Consider the following 13215-nt stretch of genomic DNA (forward strand, 5'->3'; position numbering starts at 1 on the left):
ATATTCTCCCTGTTCCTACAACCAGAGCCTATAAAAAGAACCAACTACGTGCAAAAACAAAAACAAAAATATCCTAACCCAAAGAAATAAAAACAGAAAAGAAGGAATGTAGTGCATGAGAAGAGAAACTTAGATGAACGCCACAATAATATATTTCTTCAAATTTCCAACTGCTTTAGTCAGTAAATTTTATATCTGAAAGGAATCTTGCAAGTGATTTAGTTGCACCATACATTTATTATTTGTGTGTGTGTGTGTGTGTGTTTAAAATGTATTTTTTCATTGATTGCAGAGAGGGAGAGATAGAAATACCAATGATGAGAGAGAATCATTGATTGGCTGTCTCCTGCATGCCCCCTACTAGGGGGGCAGGGGCAAATCGAGCCTGCAACCCAGGCATGTGTCCTTGACCGGAATGGAACCTGGGACCCTTTAGTCCGCAGGCCAGTGCTCTATCCACTGAGCCAAACTGGCTAGGGCCATTTATTAGTTTTTTATTTTACAGTCAATATCCCTGAGTTATTTTGCCATATTATTTATCTATACCTGTATTAGGGTTCTCCAGAGAAATAGAACCAATGGAATATGGAGAGAGATAATGATAGACATAGGTCTGTCTACCTATCTATCTATCTATCTATCTATCTATCCATTTAAAGAGAGTCAGAGAAACTTATTTTAAGGAATTAACTCACATGATTATGGGAGCTGGCAAGTCCAAAATCTGAAGGGCAGGCCAGCAAACTGGAAATTCAGATAAGAGTAGATGTTACAGTCTTCAGTCTAAACTCTGCAGGTCAGGCCGGCAAGTGGGAAACTCAAGCATGATTTCCATATTTCTAATTATTATGACAAGTTTCCAGCAGATGGTAGGAAAGTGCTTGGGGAAAGAACACCTTTTTGAGTCACACAGTCACAGGGAGCTGGGAGGGTAGATAATAACAAAAATCAAGATTAGAAAGAAGGTGGGGGTGAAAGTGGGGAGTAAGTGAGTGGCAGATAATGAGAGTTCTGAAATATAAAGCAAATAATCAAATTCATTGTAAACGTTTTAAAATTATATCTGGTCAATTCTATTTGAATGAAAGAATACATTTCGGGTTTAAGAAAAGTTTTTAAAATCTTTATTCAATTTCAATGTAGTTACATACTCTGAAAGAAAAATAAAACTGGACAGACAGATATCTTGAATTGAAATCATTATGTAAAAAATCCCACTGTCATTACCAATAAAAAGTTTAAAACAAGCTGTCAAGATTTTATAAGAGTAGCAGCAATTATATAGCAAAGACCTCACCCACCCCTGTCTCATATCTCATGATTAAGGTATACAGAAAATTATACATTGTGAAAAGATACCAACTAAATAGATGAAATACTGTCACTGAAGATTAATTATAAGACATGATTAATTTTAAGAAATCTGAGATTTAAAGCATTAAAGTTCCTTCACTATTTCTGTCATGTGTCCACAAAAAGGAAAAATAGTGTCAAACTAAATAAGCAGAAAAAGGATAACTTTGGGAATACAGAGTGATATGTCAGGAGAAAATTTTTAAAGTGAGACTGGGTAATCAGTGTTCTTGTTGCTGTAATCCTACCACTTTCTCTTAACATCAAAGTGAAATTTTATAAACAATTATGTGATATAAAAATGCAAGCAGTTTTCTTTGGGTCAATTTACGCTTTGGGTCAGTAATATATGCAACGTGTTCGATGAAATGGAATTCCTTTCATATCATCCCTGTGATCACGGGCATAGTCCCATAAGTAATAATCCAGAAGAATGGAATTGATCTCTTCACTCGTTTTTTCACCCTTTTTTTCAATAAGGTCCAGAAGACAATCCCGGATCAGCTCAACACACCAAAGTGAGCACCCTCTGATTTCTACTTCTTGCTTACTCCCATACGAGAGCATTTCTCCTGCAAGGGGAAAAACAGAGCAAGAAGCACCAACAGTCAATGATATGAAATCTACTCAGAACAGTACTATAGAACAAAACACAGTTTTAAAACTGTAAACCTCTGACTTTATTTATTTTTGGTAATTTAAACTATTTCTAAACTCAGGCATTAATTCAAAATTGCAAGTTAAGTTCCACAAGGATATGGATGATGTCTGGCTTGTTTGTCTCAATATTCCTAGGACCTAGCATGGCAACTTGCACATACTAGCCCCCAATAAACATATATTTTTTTAAAATATATTTTATTGATTTTTACAGAGAGGAAGGGAGAGAGATAGTTAGAAACATCGATGAGAGAGAAACATCGATCAGCCGCCTCCTGCACATCCCTCCCGGGGATGTGCCCGCAACCCAGGTACATGCCCTTGACCGGAATCGAACCTGGGACCCCTCAGTCCGCAGGCTGACGCTCTATCCACTGAGCCAAACCGGTTTCGGCGCCCAATAAATATTTACTAAAAGAAATATTATAAGAGTCAGAGGTTTGATTTTCATATGAAATCTCCTGTCAAGTGTTGATAACTAATAAAAATTGCTTAAAACACTCTTCAGCCGAAACCGGTTTGGCTCAGTGGATAGAGCGTCGGACTGCAGACTGAAGGGTCCCAGGTTCGATTCCGGTCAAGGGCATGTACCTGGGTTGCGGGCATATCCCCAGTAGGAGATGTGCAGGAGGCAGCTGATCGATGTTTCTCTCTCATCAATGTTTCTAACTCTCTATCCCTCTCCCTTCCTCTCTGTAAAAAATCAATAAAATATATTACAAAACAAAACAAAACAAAAAAACACTCTTCGGGCTGAACACATCTATAGGCCTCTTACACAGATCTTCACAGTACCTGATAAGCACAATGATCCAATGAGACTTAGGAAAAATGCCCCAGCCCCACTAGGTTCCACTCTGTCACCTGGGATCTTAAGTAATGTTACTTATGTCCCATCTACCCATCTCTCCCAAGGGCTTAGCCACTGGTGACTGGGAAAGAACAGACACTAGCTGAGCCCCTCCATTTCCTTATTTTGCTCCAGGTGCCAGCATACAAATCCACCCCTTCCTCTTCATTCTCTTGTTTATCAATTCTCCCAAACTTGACTATCAACTTGCCAGAATTCTCAAATCAACCACAACAGTGATCTTGGAGGCAGATACCACCACCCAAGAAGAGTCATTCGATGAGTCCACTACCACAGCTGACAGCTTGACTGCCACCTTGACCCACAGGCATCCAGTTAAGCAGCACCCAGACTCCTGACACACAGAAACCGTAAGATGATAAGTGTCTTGTTTTAAGTCACTAAATTTTAGCATATTTTGTTACCCCCCCAATAAGTAACTGTAGGTTGTACTGTGTTCTCCAAAAAGAGACCAGTCAAGTCAAACTCTTGGTACCTGTGAATGTGGTCTTATCTATAAATAGGCTCTTTGCAGATGTAATCATATTAAGATGAGGTTACACAGGATTAGGGTGGGTCTCATATACCATGACTGGTGTCCTTGTAAGAAAAGGAGCAGATACAAAGAGAGGAGACACCCAGGGAAGGCCATACTTGAAGTGATGTAGCTACAAGCCAAAAAGTGCAAAGACTTATTGGGAGCCACCAAAAGCTAGAAAGAGGTAAGGAAGGATTCTTCCTGAGAGCCTTCAGAGGGATTCAGACTTAACTTCCACAGCTGTGAGAGAATAAATTTCTGTGGTTTTAAGGCATCCAGTTTGTGGTAATTTTGCATGTCAGCCTTATGAGACTAATACAGTGGGAAAGGACATGGATTTTTGAAAGAGAAAAAAGTGAAACCATTTGAGAGGAATGACAAACATATAGAGTCAGGGAAGGGAACGTAGCCAACATATTAGGCCTAAAACTCAACCCTAGAATCACAGTGAAGAATCGAAATCTAGCCAAATTGCATTGTCAGTCTTTATAATTAGCTAAACATATATATATATGCCTTTGGTTAAGAGATGGGTTAAAGATAAAATAAACAAAAATCTGGGTAGGCTTTCCAAGGACTCTCCTGGAGATATCCTGAAAAGAGGAGAGTAAAAGAAATTTAAGTGCAGTACATCCTCAAGTTTGGAGGCAGACTCATTAGAGGTCAGTTAAGGAAATTTCTACCTCATCTAATCAAGCAACCTGATTTTAGATTTCACTTAAGATATTTTTTTTTCAGTACATATACCTTTACATTTATAGTTTCTGTTTCTCCTCTAGTTTTCTAATAAAGTACTTTTCAGGGGAAAAAATCCAACTTTGTTTAAACAAACTAGGGGCAAAGATATTTGTTCACCCTATACCAAACTGGTAAGGATAGCAGTCTTCTTTTAGGAGCTGGACAAAATGAAGGCAGTAACAGCTGCAGATGCACATCTGGAAAAGAGCATCTGGAGACGATGAGGATGGCAGGGGAAAGTTCAGACAACTCTGTCCAACTATATTGGATGGATCCCTTCTAACCGGGGTTTTTTTTCACAGTAGCAGAGACAATTGGATACTATAAAAATTCAAGAGAAGGAGATGGACAAATCATGAAGAGTCAGGAAAAGCTATGTGGAAGAGGTAGCACTGGAGCTAAGCCTTTGTGGATGTGTAGGATTTTAACTGAAAAAAGAAAATTTGAATTTGGGTGAGGAAAACCAGGCAAGAAAATGTTTAGAGATAGGAATGAGCGGCATATACATTGGCCAAAAAAAAGATCAGCTGACTATGTCTGTATGCAAAGGAAGCCCTGACTGCTAACAGTTGTCCCTTTTAAAGGTATCCAATAATGACCCGGGACATGAGCATTATGACATAAAATGGCTTGTTATTTTTCAAATGAGGAAACAGAGAGACAAAGTGGATTGCCCAAGGCAGCATTAAAGCCTGGAAGAAGCAACCACAGGAATAATGGTGCCTTTATATTCTGTATTATTCTTGAGTGATTAAAATCTACTTCACAAGTGAAAATTATGCAACATAAAAATGACTTTCTTTTAAAAATAAAGAAAAAAGTAGCTGAAAATACAGCACCCAAAAGAGAAATTAACATTAAAATTTTACAATATAATTATTTTCCTTACACAAAGAAATGTTTAAGAAACAAAAAGCTGCCAAAACCAGTTTGGCTCAGTGGATAGAGCGTCGGCCTGCGGACTGAGGGGTTCCAGGTTCCATTCCGGTCAGGGGCATGTACCTGGGTTGCGGGCACATCCCCAGTGGGAGATGTGCAGGAGGCAGCTGATCGATGTTTCTCTCCCATCGATGTTTCTAACTCTCTATCTCTCTCCCTTCCTCTCTGTAAAAAATCAATAAAATATATTAAAAAAAAAAAAGATCTGTTTAAAAAAAAAAACAAAAACAAAAAGCCAATTTTCTCACAAACACAATTATTTGTACTCTTATATTATAATAAGGCTTCCACTCTTGAGAATCAATAATCAAATCCAATAATGGTAAATAAACAAACCTAGAAAAGTGAGTGACTGGAGCATTTGAAATCTTGCTTCCTGGCATGTCACCAGTTTGGCTCAAGTAAACAAATAAATTCATACAAATAAAAATTTAAAAAGAAAGAAAACTGAGTGACTTGTGCAAGATAACCCAGTGGCAGACCTTGAAGCCTCCAAACTAAAAATCCACTTCATATTACCTCTCATCCCCTATTTTATTTCACATTGTAGTGTGCTCTTTGGCTTAATACTCCTCAAATACTACACTTGATGAACTGTCTTAGTGTTGCACACCTTCATGTAATAGAAATTTAGATTTCACTCTATTATGATGCTCTAAAATGGTATCTTGAATAGTGCAATTTCCCACAATATCTATATTCCATAGTATAACAACAAAAAGCAATTTTCTCCATATTTTAATTGCCCTTGCATTTTTTCTTTACGTATATTTTTAATAATAAGTATTTCTTTTTTCTAAGGAAAGGAGACCTTTTGTGAAAGAAACTAGAGACTCAGTAATAACTCACAGTATAACAAAGAATGTCTTAATTAAGCTGACAAACCTTTGAGAAGCTTCTCCAGTAGTCCTTCAGAGTATTTCAGGGCTCCCAGGTGAGCAAGTACCTGAGGTAATCTATAGTCAGCAAACATGGTAATGCTGGAGATGTCCTTAAAGCAACCGTCTCCTTCTCCTTCTAACACACTCCACGTATCTGCCACAAGGATTTGGGCCCGTTTGTAAAAAGAAATTCTTTTCCCCTGATGAGTGAAGAGAATATAAATGTTACCTGAGTATCTCAAAGCTTTATGAAATGCTATAAAAAAAAAAAAAAGACATGTTGAAAATATTTTTCAAGGGAAGAATAATCTTACTCTGTTGGTAATAGATCTTTTATAAAAAAAAAAAAAAAGGGTGGGGGGTAATAAATATTAAATTACCTCTATCACTCCAAAATAACTTCCTATATTTTTCAAGGCACATAAAATACAGCTTATATAATCATGATACTATTTAGTGTTCTTTTTCAATAGCATTACTTCACGTACATATTTCTGTGTCACTATAATCGACCTACTTATTATTTTTAATAGCTAGATAGTATTTCTTTAGAGAGTTTATATATGTTTTTCTAATTGTAACATAATTCACATTAATTGTATAAATATAGAAAGGTATAAAGAAGAAAATAATCATCCCTAAACTCGAGAATCACAACGTTCATTTTTGCCTGTTTCCTTTCAGATACTATGATTAACTTATTCACAGATAAAGACATAATTGACCAACAGCTAGAATTTGTCTGTCACTTTTGGAAATGGTCAAAGTTAATATGTAACAAAAGTAAACTACCAATTATATTTATACATGGAAGAAAAAAAATAGCCCTAGCCGGTTTGGCTCAGTGGATAGAGCATCAGCCTGTAGACTCAAGGGTCCCGGGTTCGATTTTGGTCAAGGGCATGTACCTTGGTTGCAGGCACATCCCCAGTGGGGAGTGTGCAGGAGGCAGCTGATCGATGCTTCTCTCTCATCGATGTTTCTAACTCTCTATCCCTCTACCTTCCTCTCTGTAAAAAATCAATAAAATATATTTAAAAAAAGAAAAAAAGAAAAAAAATTAACTCAGCATTATAAGATAGTGGGTTATAATTTAACTCAAAAAAATTCTCTACAAATATAGGATGAGGCAAAAGTAGGTTTATAGTTGTTTGTTTGGAAAATAATACATTAATTAATAAGCAATAATACAAGAATAAACTCTGTGTTTCGTGTACTCACAACTATAAACCTACTTTTGCCCCCCTTTATATTCAAATGGACCCAGGAACTGGATCCATTTCTTGAAAAACAAGGCTGAAATGATGTACTTTGAAGACAAATCTCAAAGTAACCTCTGCATTAGCAAAATGGTTAGTTAAAACAGAATGAAGTTCAACAGTAAGCTAACCTATGGACTCTTTTCTAAGAACTGTCTCTGCCCATCCACACACCCTGAAAGCCACATCCAAACGGTCACAATCCCTGCCAGTTCAATCAGTCCTTGCACATAAGTTTTAGAACTGGAACTGAGAAAGTCTCTCTCTCTCCCTCTCTCTCCTCTCCTCTCCCTCCTCCCCCTCCCGTGCTGAAGCAATAAGATGCAAAGTTCATGGACCTCCATGGAAAAAGCTGGTCAACAGGAAGAGAAAAATGGAGTCAACAGAAGCTAAAAGGAGAAACCGAATCCTGTCGGCACTAAGCCCTTGATTGATCCCGGATGTGCCTTTCCAAAATACCTTCCAAAAATTCTTCTTTTTGATACATTTTTCAAGTTTTGTTTCTGTCATTTGCAAATAAAAGAATTTTTACATACACAATCAGGCCTCCTCTCACTTTATAGCTAACTATTATCTAAATAACCTAAGATAAACTAGTTAAACTTTCTTTTTCAACTGGTTCCTGCTGCAAAGGGACAATATGCCCCTTGTCCTTAGGCTCTAAAGAGCAATTTAATAAGCAATATTATTGGTAATTTTAGTTGCTGAAATGTGACTACAAAAGGGTAGCTTGAACATTTGACCTAAGTATTCATTAACTTAGGCAATAAATCAACAGATTTATATTATGTGAATCTGCTGAAGTTGCTTTCAATTCTTGTCACAGTTAAAATATACAGTGATAAGATTCTAAATTTTTACATACCTGGAACCGTATACAAAATGCTCACCATTTTAAAAGTAAATCTCTTTAAATTATTTTGTACCATAAAGCAATAATACTGTCAAAGTATTCTGTCCATGTAAAGGAAAATACATTATATATATACATATATATCAGAACTCTGCAAAAAATACTTTTTAATAGAGAATTATTTAAAAAATATTAAATAAAACAATTATTTAAATGTATTTAAATAAGTAGAGAATTTAATAAAATAACTATTTAAATATACTTAGAGAAAATTTAGTATACATTCTGATTTTCATCTAATGAAAGTAGATTTTTTGAAGTATTAAAAGGGCCTCTTTACCCCTAAGTGACAACATCATGTTCAAGGTTCAGTGTTGTATTTAGGTTTGAAACATTTTAAAAGGACAACCAAAAAATAAAAAGGACAACAAAAAAAGGACAAAAGAATTATGGGAATATACTGATTAGAAATCACTAGAGAAGTAATGTCTTTGAAACACTACTTAATTTGTTATATTCCTTGTCTACAAGAACAAACTTCAAAATTTAAATTTTTATTCTCAAAAAGGAGTTCCAGAAACTAACAGACTTGACAATGAAAAGATAAATCAAGATTTCTAAAATCCCCAACGAAAGCAACTCACCTCAAACTCAGTCACATCTCTGTAAGAGGGAAAGTTTTCAACTACCAGATGCATTAACTTCTGTGCACTTTTTTCACTTTTTCGGACACAGTTAAGGAAGGAGCCTTCAAATTTCTCAAGCAAGATTTTCCCGGTTTCATTGAGAATCCGATGCCTCTCTTCGATCAAAGGCATGGGCACATCCGTGTCAGAACGGAGGATATGCCGAACCTGATCCAGGGACACTGTGGCATAGTACGAAGCACTAGTGATTGGTATCCCTTGGGGAGAAAAGGAAACGCATAGGAACCATGTCATATTTTTATACTTATCAGACCCCTTTCTTTTACAACATAGTTAATATGAAACTAAATGAGTGTTGCAGGAATGAACTAAAAGTGGGTGAGTAATAGAAAACCAGACCAGGTGCCTCATTTTCTCTGGATTCATCTGTACTGTTTCATCCCCTTCTAACAACTGTAAAATTACATCAGGTGTATTTTGGCTGCGTCAAACGTGTTCTCTATCGGTCCCCTTTGTTCTTAGGATTGCACCAGACTGGCTTGGGTGCTTAGCTGCGACACTGATACCAGGATGAGCTCCCACTGAGTAAGGATGTTTAACGCCGGCCTCTTAGCGCACTTTTACTGTAAGCGGCGGGGCTGGCGAGGAGGAACTGCAGTTCGCCTTATTAGCACATGACTCCATCGCCCACCCCGCTCCTCGGGACCCTCCCGGGAAGCCGACGCCTCAAAGGCTGCGGGTCTGACGGCCCGAAGGGCACCCACCTTCGTCCAGGGCTCTGTTGATGGCGGCGCACAGGGACCAGTACCCACTGTACGTCCTGCCCCGGTAGCCCACCAGACATTTGTGCTCCTCATGCTCCGACCAGAAGCTGAAGTTGAGTGTGTCTGCCACGAACACCCAGTTGACCGCGGCCTCGTCGGCCGCCTTGGGGTTCAGCTCATGAAGGGCCTTCCAGCCGCCCAGGCGCAGCTCGGGGCCCGCGGCCTTGGCGAGCAGCAGCTCGGCCACCCTCCGCACGCCTCCGCCGTCGATGGACACGTCTCGGCTGTTCTCAGCAATGAACTTGGCGGACTCCCGGGGAGGTAGGGGCCCGTCCATCCCGCCCCTCCCTTTGGGACTCGGGAACGACAGCCAAACTCTCTTTCCTCTGCGAGTCTCCCTCCCCACCCGCGGCGGGACCGCAGCCCTGCCTGGGGTCCGGCCCCTGCACTCACACTCACACACACACTCAGCGGGACCCCTGCCCTGCCTGGGTGCCGCCCCCTGCACACTCACCCACACACTCACACTCACGCACACACACAGCGGCACCGAGGGCCGAGGTCTCCGCAGGAACCGGTTCTCCTCTCTACGCGCTCCCTCCGCGGCGCACCTACGGAGATGCAGGGCCGAGCTCCCTGCCTCGCAGCCGCACTTCCGCGAAAGCGGCCCCGCCTACTCTCTCCGGGGCGCGCGCCCGGAGTCCGTTTCCGACTCTGCTGGTCCGGAAACACGCCCGGACGGCCTAGCGCGCGCCGGCCCGAGTCGCCCACCCTGCGCCGTGCGGCTGCGCCATTTTGTCCGAGGTCCCCCCTCCCGGCCTCCCTGCGGGCAGGCGGGTCTGAGGTTGGCTTCCAGGGCCACAGCCGCGACTCCAGTGGATGGACTGCCTTTCCTCCCCTTGGCTTCCGCCTCTCCTCTCCCCGAGGACGAGGTCTGGGCTGGACGCCCCGCATCCGGAGCCTGGGGCCGCGCCGAGTACACGGCCTTCGCTCTTGGTGCGCAGGGCCGAGCCACGCCCAGGCTGCGACCCGGGTCGAGGGTTCCCCATCCCTGTCCATGCCTCTTCTTTCTTTTCCTAAATTCCTGGCCCATTTGGAAGCCAAATAATCGGTTGGAACGTTTGGAGAAGTGAATGACGAAGCAAGTGTATTAAATCATGAAATTACCTGGAATTGTGCTTAAATACTGAATCTCATTTAGTGTTGGTCGTGGCAAAATGATCCATAATCCGCGTTTTGCAAGAAGCTGCGAGTTGAATCCTTGGTCACTGATCCCCAAGCCAAGGGCACTTTCTGCAAACCAAACTTATCAATCCATGTGAACTGGTACTGTTAAGTAATGACTTTACCAATGGGCCTACAGAGACAGAGGAAATCAGTATTACCTTACGGCCCCAAACTTTTTAAACAATACCTTTTAGGATGAGGAGAGAGGTATAAAAGTCAATTTCGTGATGATCCACATTTGTCTGGTGATGAAAAGTTAGTATAGAGGCATACTCTTTTTTCTCCTGAGATAAGCCACCATGGATAATATAAAATGTTTACACCTTTGAAAATCAACTATTTTAAAAAAATCAGTAGTCGCCATAACCGGTTTGGCTCTGGATAGAGCATCGGCCTGCGGACTGAAAGGCCCCAGGTTCGATTCTGGTCAAGGGTATGTACCTTGGTTGCAGGCACATCCCCAGTGAGAGATGTGCAGGAGGCGGCTGATCAATGTTCCTCTCTCATCGATGTTTCTAACTCTCTATCCCTCTCCCTTCCTCTCTGTAATAAATCAATAAAATATGTATATATTAAAAAAAAATCAGTAGTCATCTCTAGTTACTGACAGTAAAGAACCCCGAAATTTTTGGATGATTTGGAACTTGTAAGTTAGACAACTGCCTCTAGCGAAGCAGAACCTCATCTCCCCGGTTTCTTCATTTTGGCAAGAAAAAGGAACTTTAGTGACTTCACTGATTTACTGTTCCAGAAAAAGTCACTAGTACATCAGTATAGTTGTTGAATAAATGTACATCTTTGGGCTTGGAATTTTTCCTATGTACCCAAACAGTTCTAAGTTTTGGGAGTCAAAGAAGTTGATTAGCAAGAAAATCTAGCAATGTGCAAAAAAATCTAGGAAGCTAAATAATTTAAGCCATTTTCTCTCACAGACATACTGATTTTAAAAAATCAACAATTTGAATTCCTAATATGTTCAGGATTGAGTTAAAACTCTAGTATAAATAAGAGTAAAGCATACTTCACTCAAGAAACTTATTGTTGAGATAAAGCATAAACTGTGTGGGTGTTCTGTTTTGGCTTTTAAGCTTGTCTACAAGATGTTGGGAATACAAAAAGTGAGCTGTTTACATACTCAGCATCCTTTCCCTTCTCCCTTTCTAACAGAACCCTGCTGTTATTCAGGAATCCTTCCCTCCTACCCACAGTTGGTGTAGCTCAGCCTCCTAGTTTCCAGGGGTGGTCTGGACTGTTCTAAGGATAGTAGCACCCTCTTGCCAGGGACTGGATTAGGATCATGCATGTACCCCACTGCACCTCAATGAGTTTTAAGGATAGGTTTTCAGGATACTTTCAGGAAAATTTTTCCAGGGGAACTTCCAGAAGTGATCCACGCTCCCACTAGGCATGTTGAGCTGTGACATATGTCATGAAATTCCTACAGTGCTTATGATGGCAACCTGAATATATGAAGTCAATACACAGGGGAGGTAAAAAATATAGCAGAGAGCCCTAGCTGGTTTGGCTCAGTGGATAGAGTGTTGGCCTGTGGACTCAAGGGTCCCGGGTTCGATTCCGGTCAAGGGCACTTGCCCAGGTTACAGGCTCAGTCCCAGTGGGGGTGTGTGCAGGAGGCAGCCAATCGAAGATTCTCTCTTTTCATTATGTTTCTTTCCTTCTCCCTTCCTCTCTTAAATCAATAAAGATATATTAAAAAAAAAAAAAAGAATAGCAGAGAAATGGAACTGGGATAATGGGATCATGTCAACTCTTAGTTCTGTCCTACTTTTGGATCTCCAGTTATGTGAGTTCATAAACTTCCATATAGCTTAAAGCAGTTTTGAGTTGAATTCTCTACCTTACACAGGTAGCGAATATAGACATGGTATTTGACATGATGTGGTGAGAAAGGCAGACAATCAAATATCTGGGTAGGATTGTACTTCACACAACAGAAAACCAGACTATCATGACTAAACAAAAGGGATTGTTTTTCTCATTTAATAAATCTAGAGGTAGGCACTCCAGGGCTAGTGCAGTTATTTGAGAACTAGGTTCCTTGCTTTCAATAAGAAATATAAATGGGTATGGCCACTTTTTTAAAAAGAGAGATTTTATTTGTTTTTTTATATATCTTTATTGATTTCAGAGTGGAAGGGAGAGGACGAGGGAAATAGAAACATCAATGATGAGAGAATCATTGACTGGCTGCCTCCTGCACGAACCCTACTAAGGATCCAGCCCCCTTCACTGGAATTGAACCTGGGACCCCTTAGTCCACAGGCACATGCTCTGTTCACTGAGCCAAACTGGCTAGGGCACCGCTTTTATCTCTTTATGAGAATAACAGTATAAAGAAAGCTCTCCGGTTGGCCCTATAGTCTAGAACTCCTAAACACTCACCACCTGGTCAAGGTTAACCTGAATTAACCCCCTGTGGAATCCAGGAGCCCCCACTACTGTCATTTTGGAAATGATCAGCTATCTGGAGTTGCTGCTCTCACTA

The 13215-nt window shown here is 40.4% G+C and overlaps 1 protein-coding gene across 2 annotated transcripts; it reads right to left on the reverse strand.

Moving 5' to 3' along the window:
• Positions 1-1107: 1107 nt before the first annotated feature.
• On the reverse strand, positions 1108-11637 carry QNG1 (Q-nucleotide N-glycosylase 1). Of its 2 annotated transcripts, none has more exons than XM_081103248.1 (4): positions 10650-11637; positions 8716-8975; positions 5964-6159; positions 1108-1925 (listed from the first exon to the last, which is right to left on the reverse strand). In XM_081103248.1, the coding sequence occupies exons 2-4, from the start codon at positions 8887-8889 to the stop codon at positions 1693-1695; spliced, it is 603 nt and encodes a 200-aa protein (XP_080959374.1). In that variant the 5' UTR covers positions 8890-8975; positions 10650-11637; the 3' UTR covers positions 1108-1692. The 2 variants fall into 2 exon arrangements, with proteins under 2 accessions (XP_080959374.1, XP_080959373.1); XM_081103247.1 differs by lacking the exon at positions 10650-11637 and adding an exon at positions 9483-10497.
• Positions 11638-13215: the final 1578 nt, after the last annotated feature.

Source organism: Myotis nattereri (assembly GCF_964212035.1).
Source record: "Myotis nattereri genome assembly, chromosome: 12".
Taxonomy (NCBI): Eukaryota; Metazoa; Chordata; class Mammalia; order Chiroptera; family Vespertilionidae; genus Myotis; species Myotis nattereri.

Bases quoted from the DNA above. Each gene is read 5' to 3' on its own strand.
- QNG1 (XM_081103247.1), bottom strand. From the start codon at position 9,819: ATGGACGGGCCCCTACCTCCCCGGGAGTCCGCCAAGTTCATTGCTGAG. The intron at 6,160-8,715 runs GTGAGTTGCTTT...TTCACTCATCAG, and splicing joins GAGATGTGACTGAGTTTGAG to GGGAAAAGAATTTCTTTTTA. The intron at 1,926-5,963 runs GTTTGTCAGCTT...TTCCCCTTGCAG, and splicing joins ACTGGAGAAGCTTCTCAAAG to GAGAAATGCTCTCGTATGGG.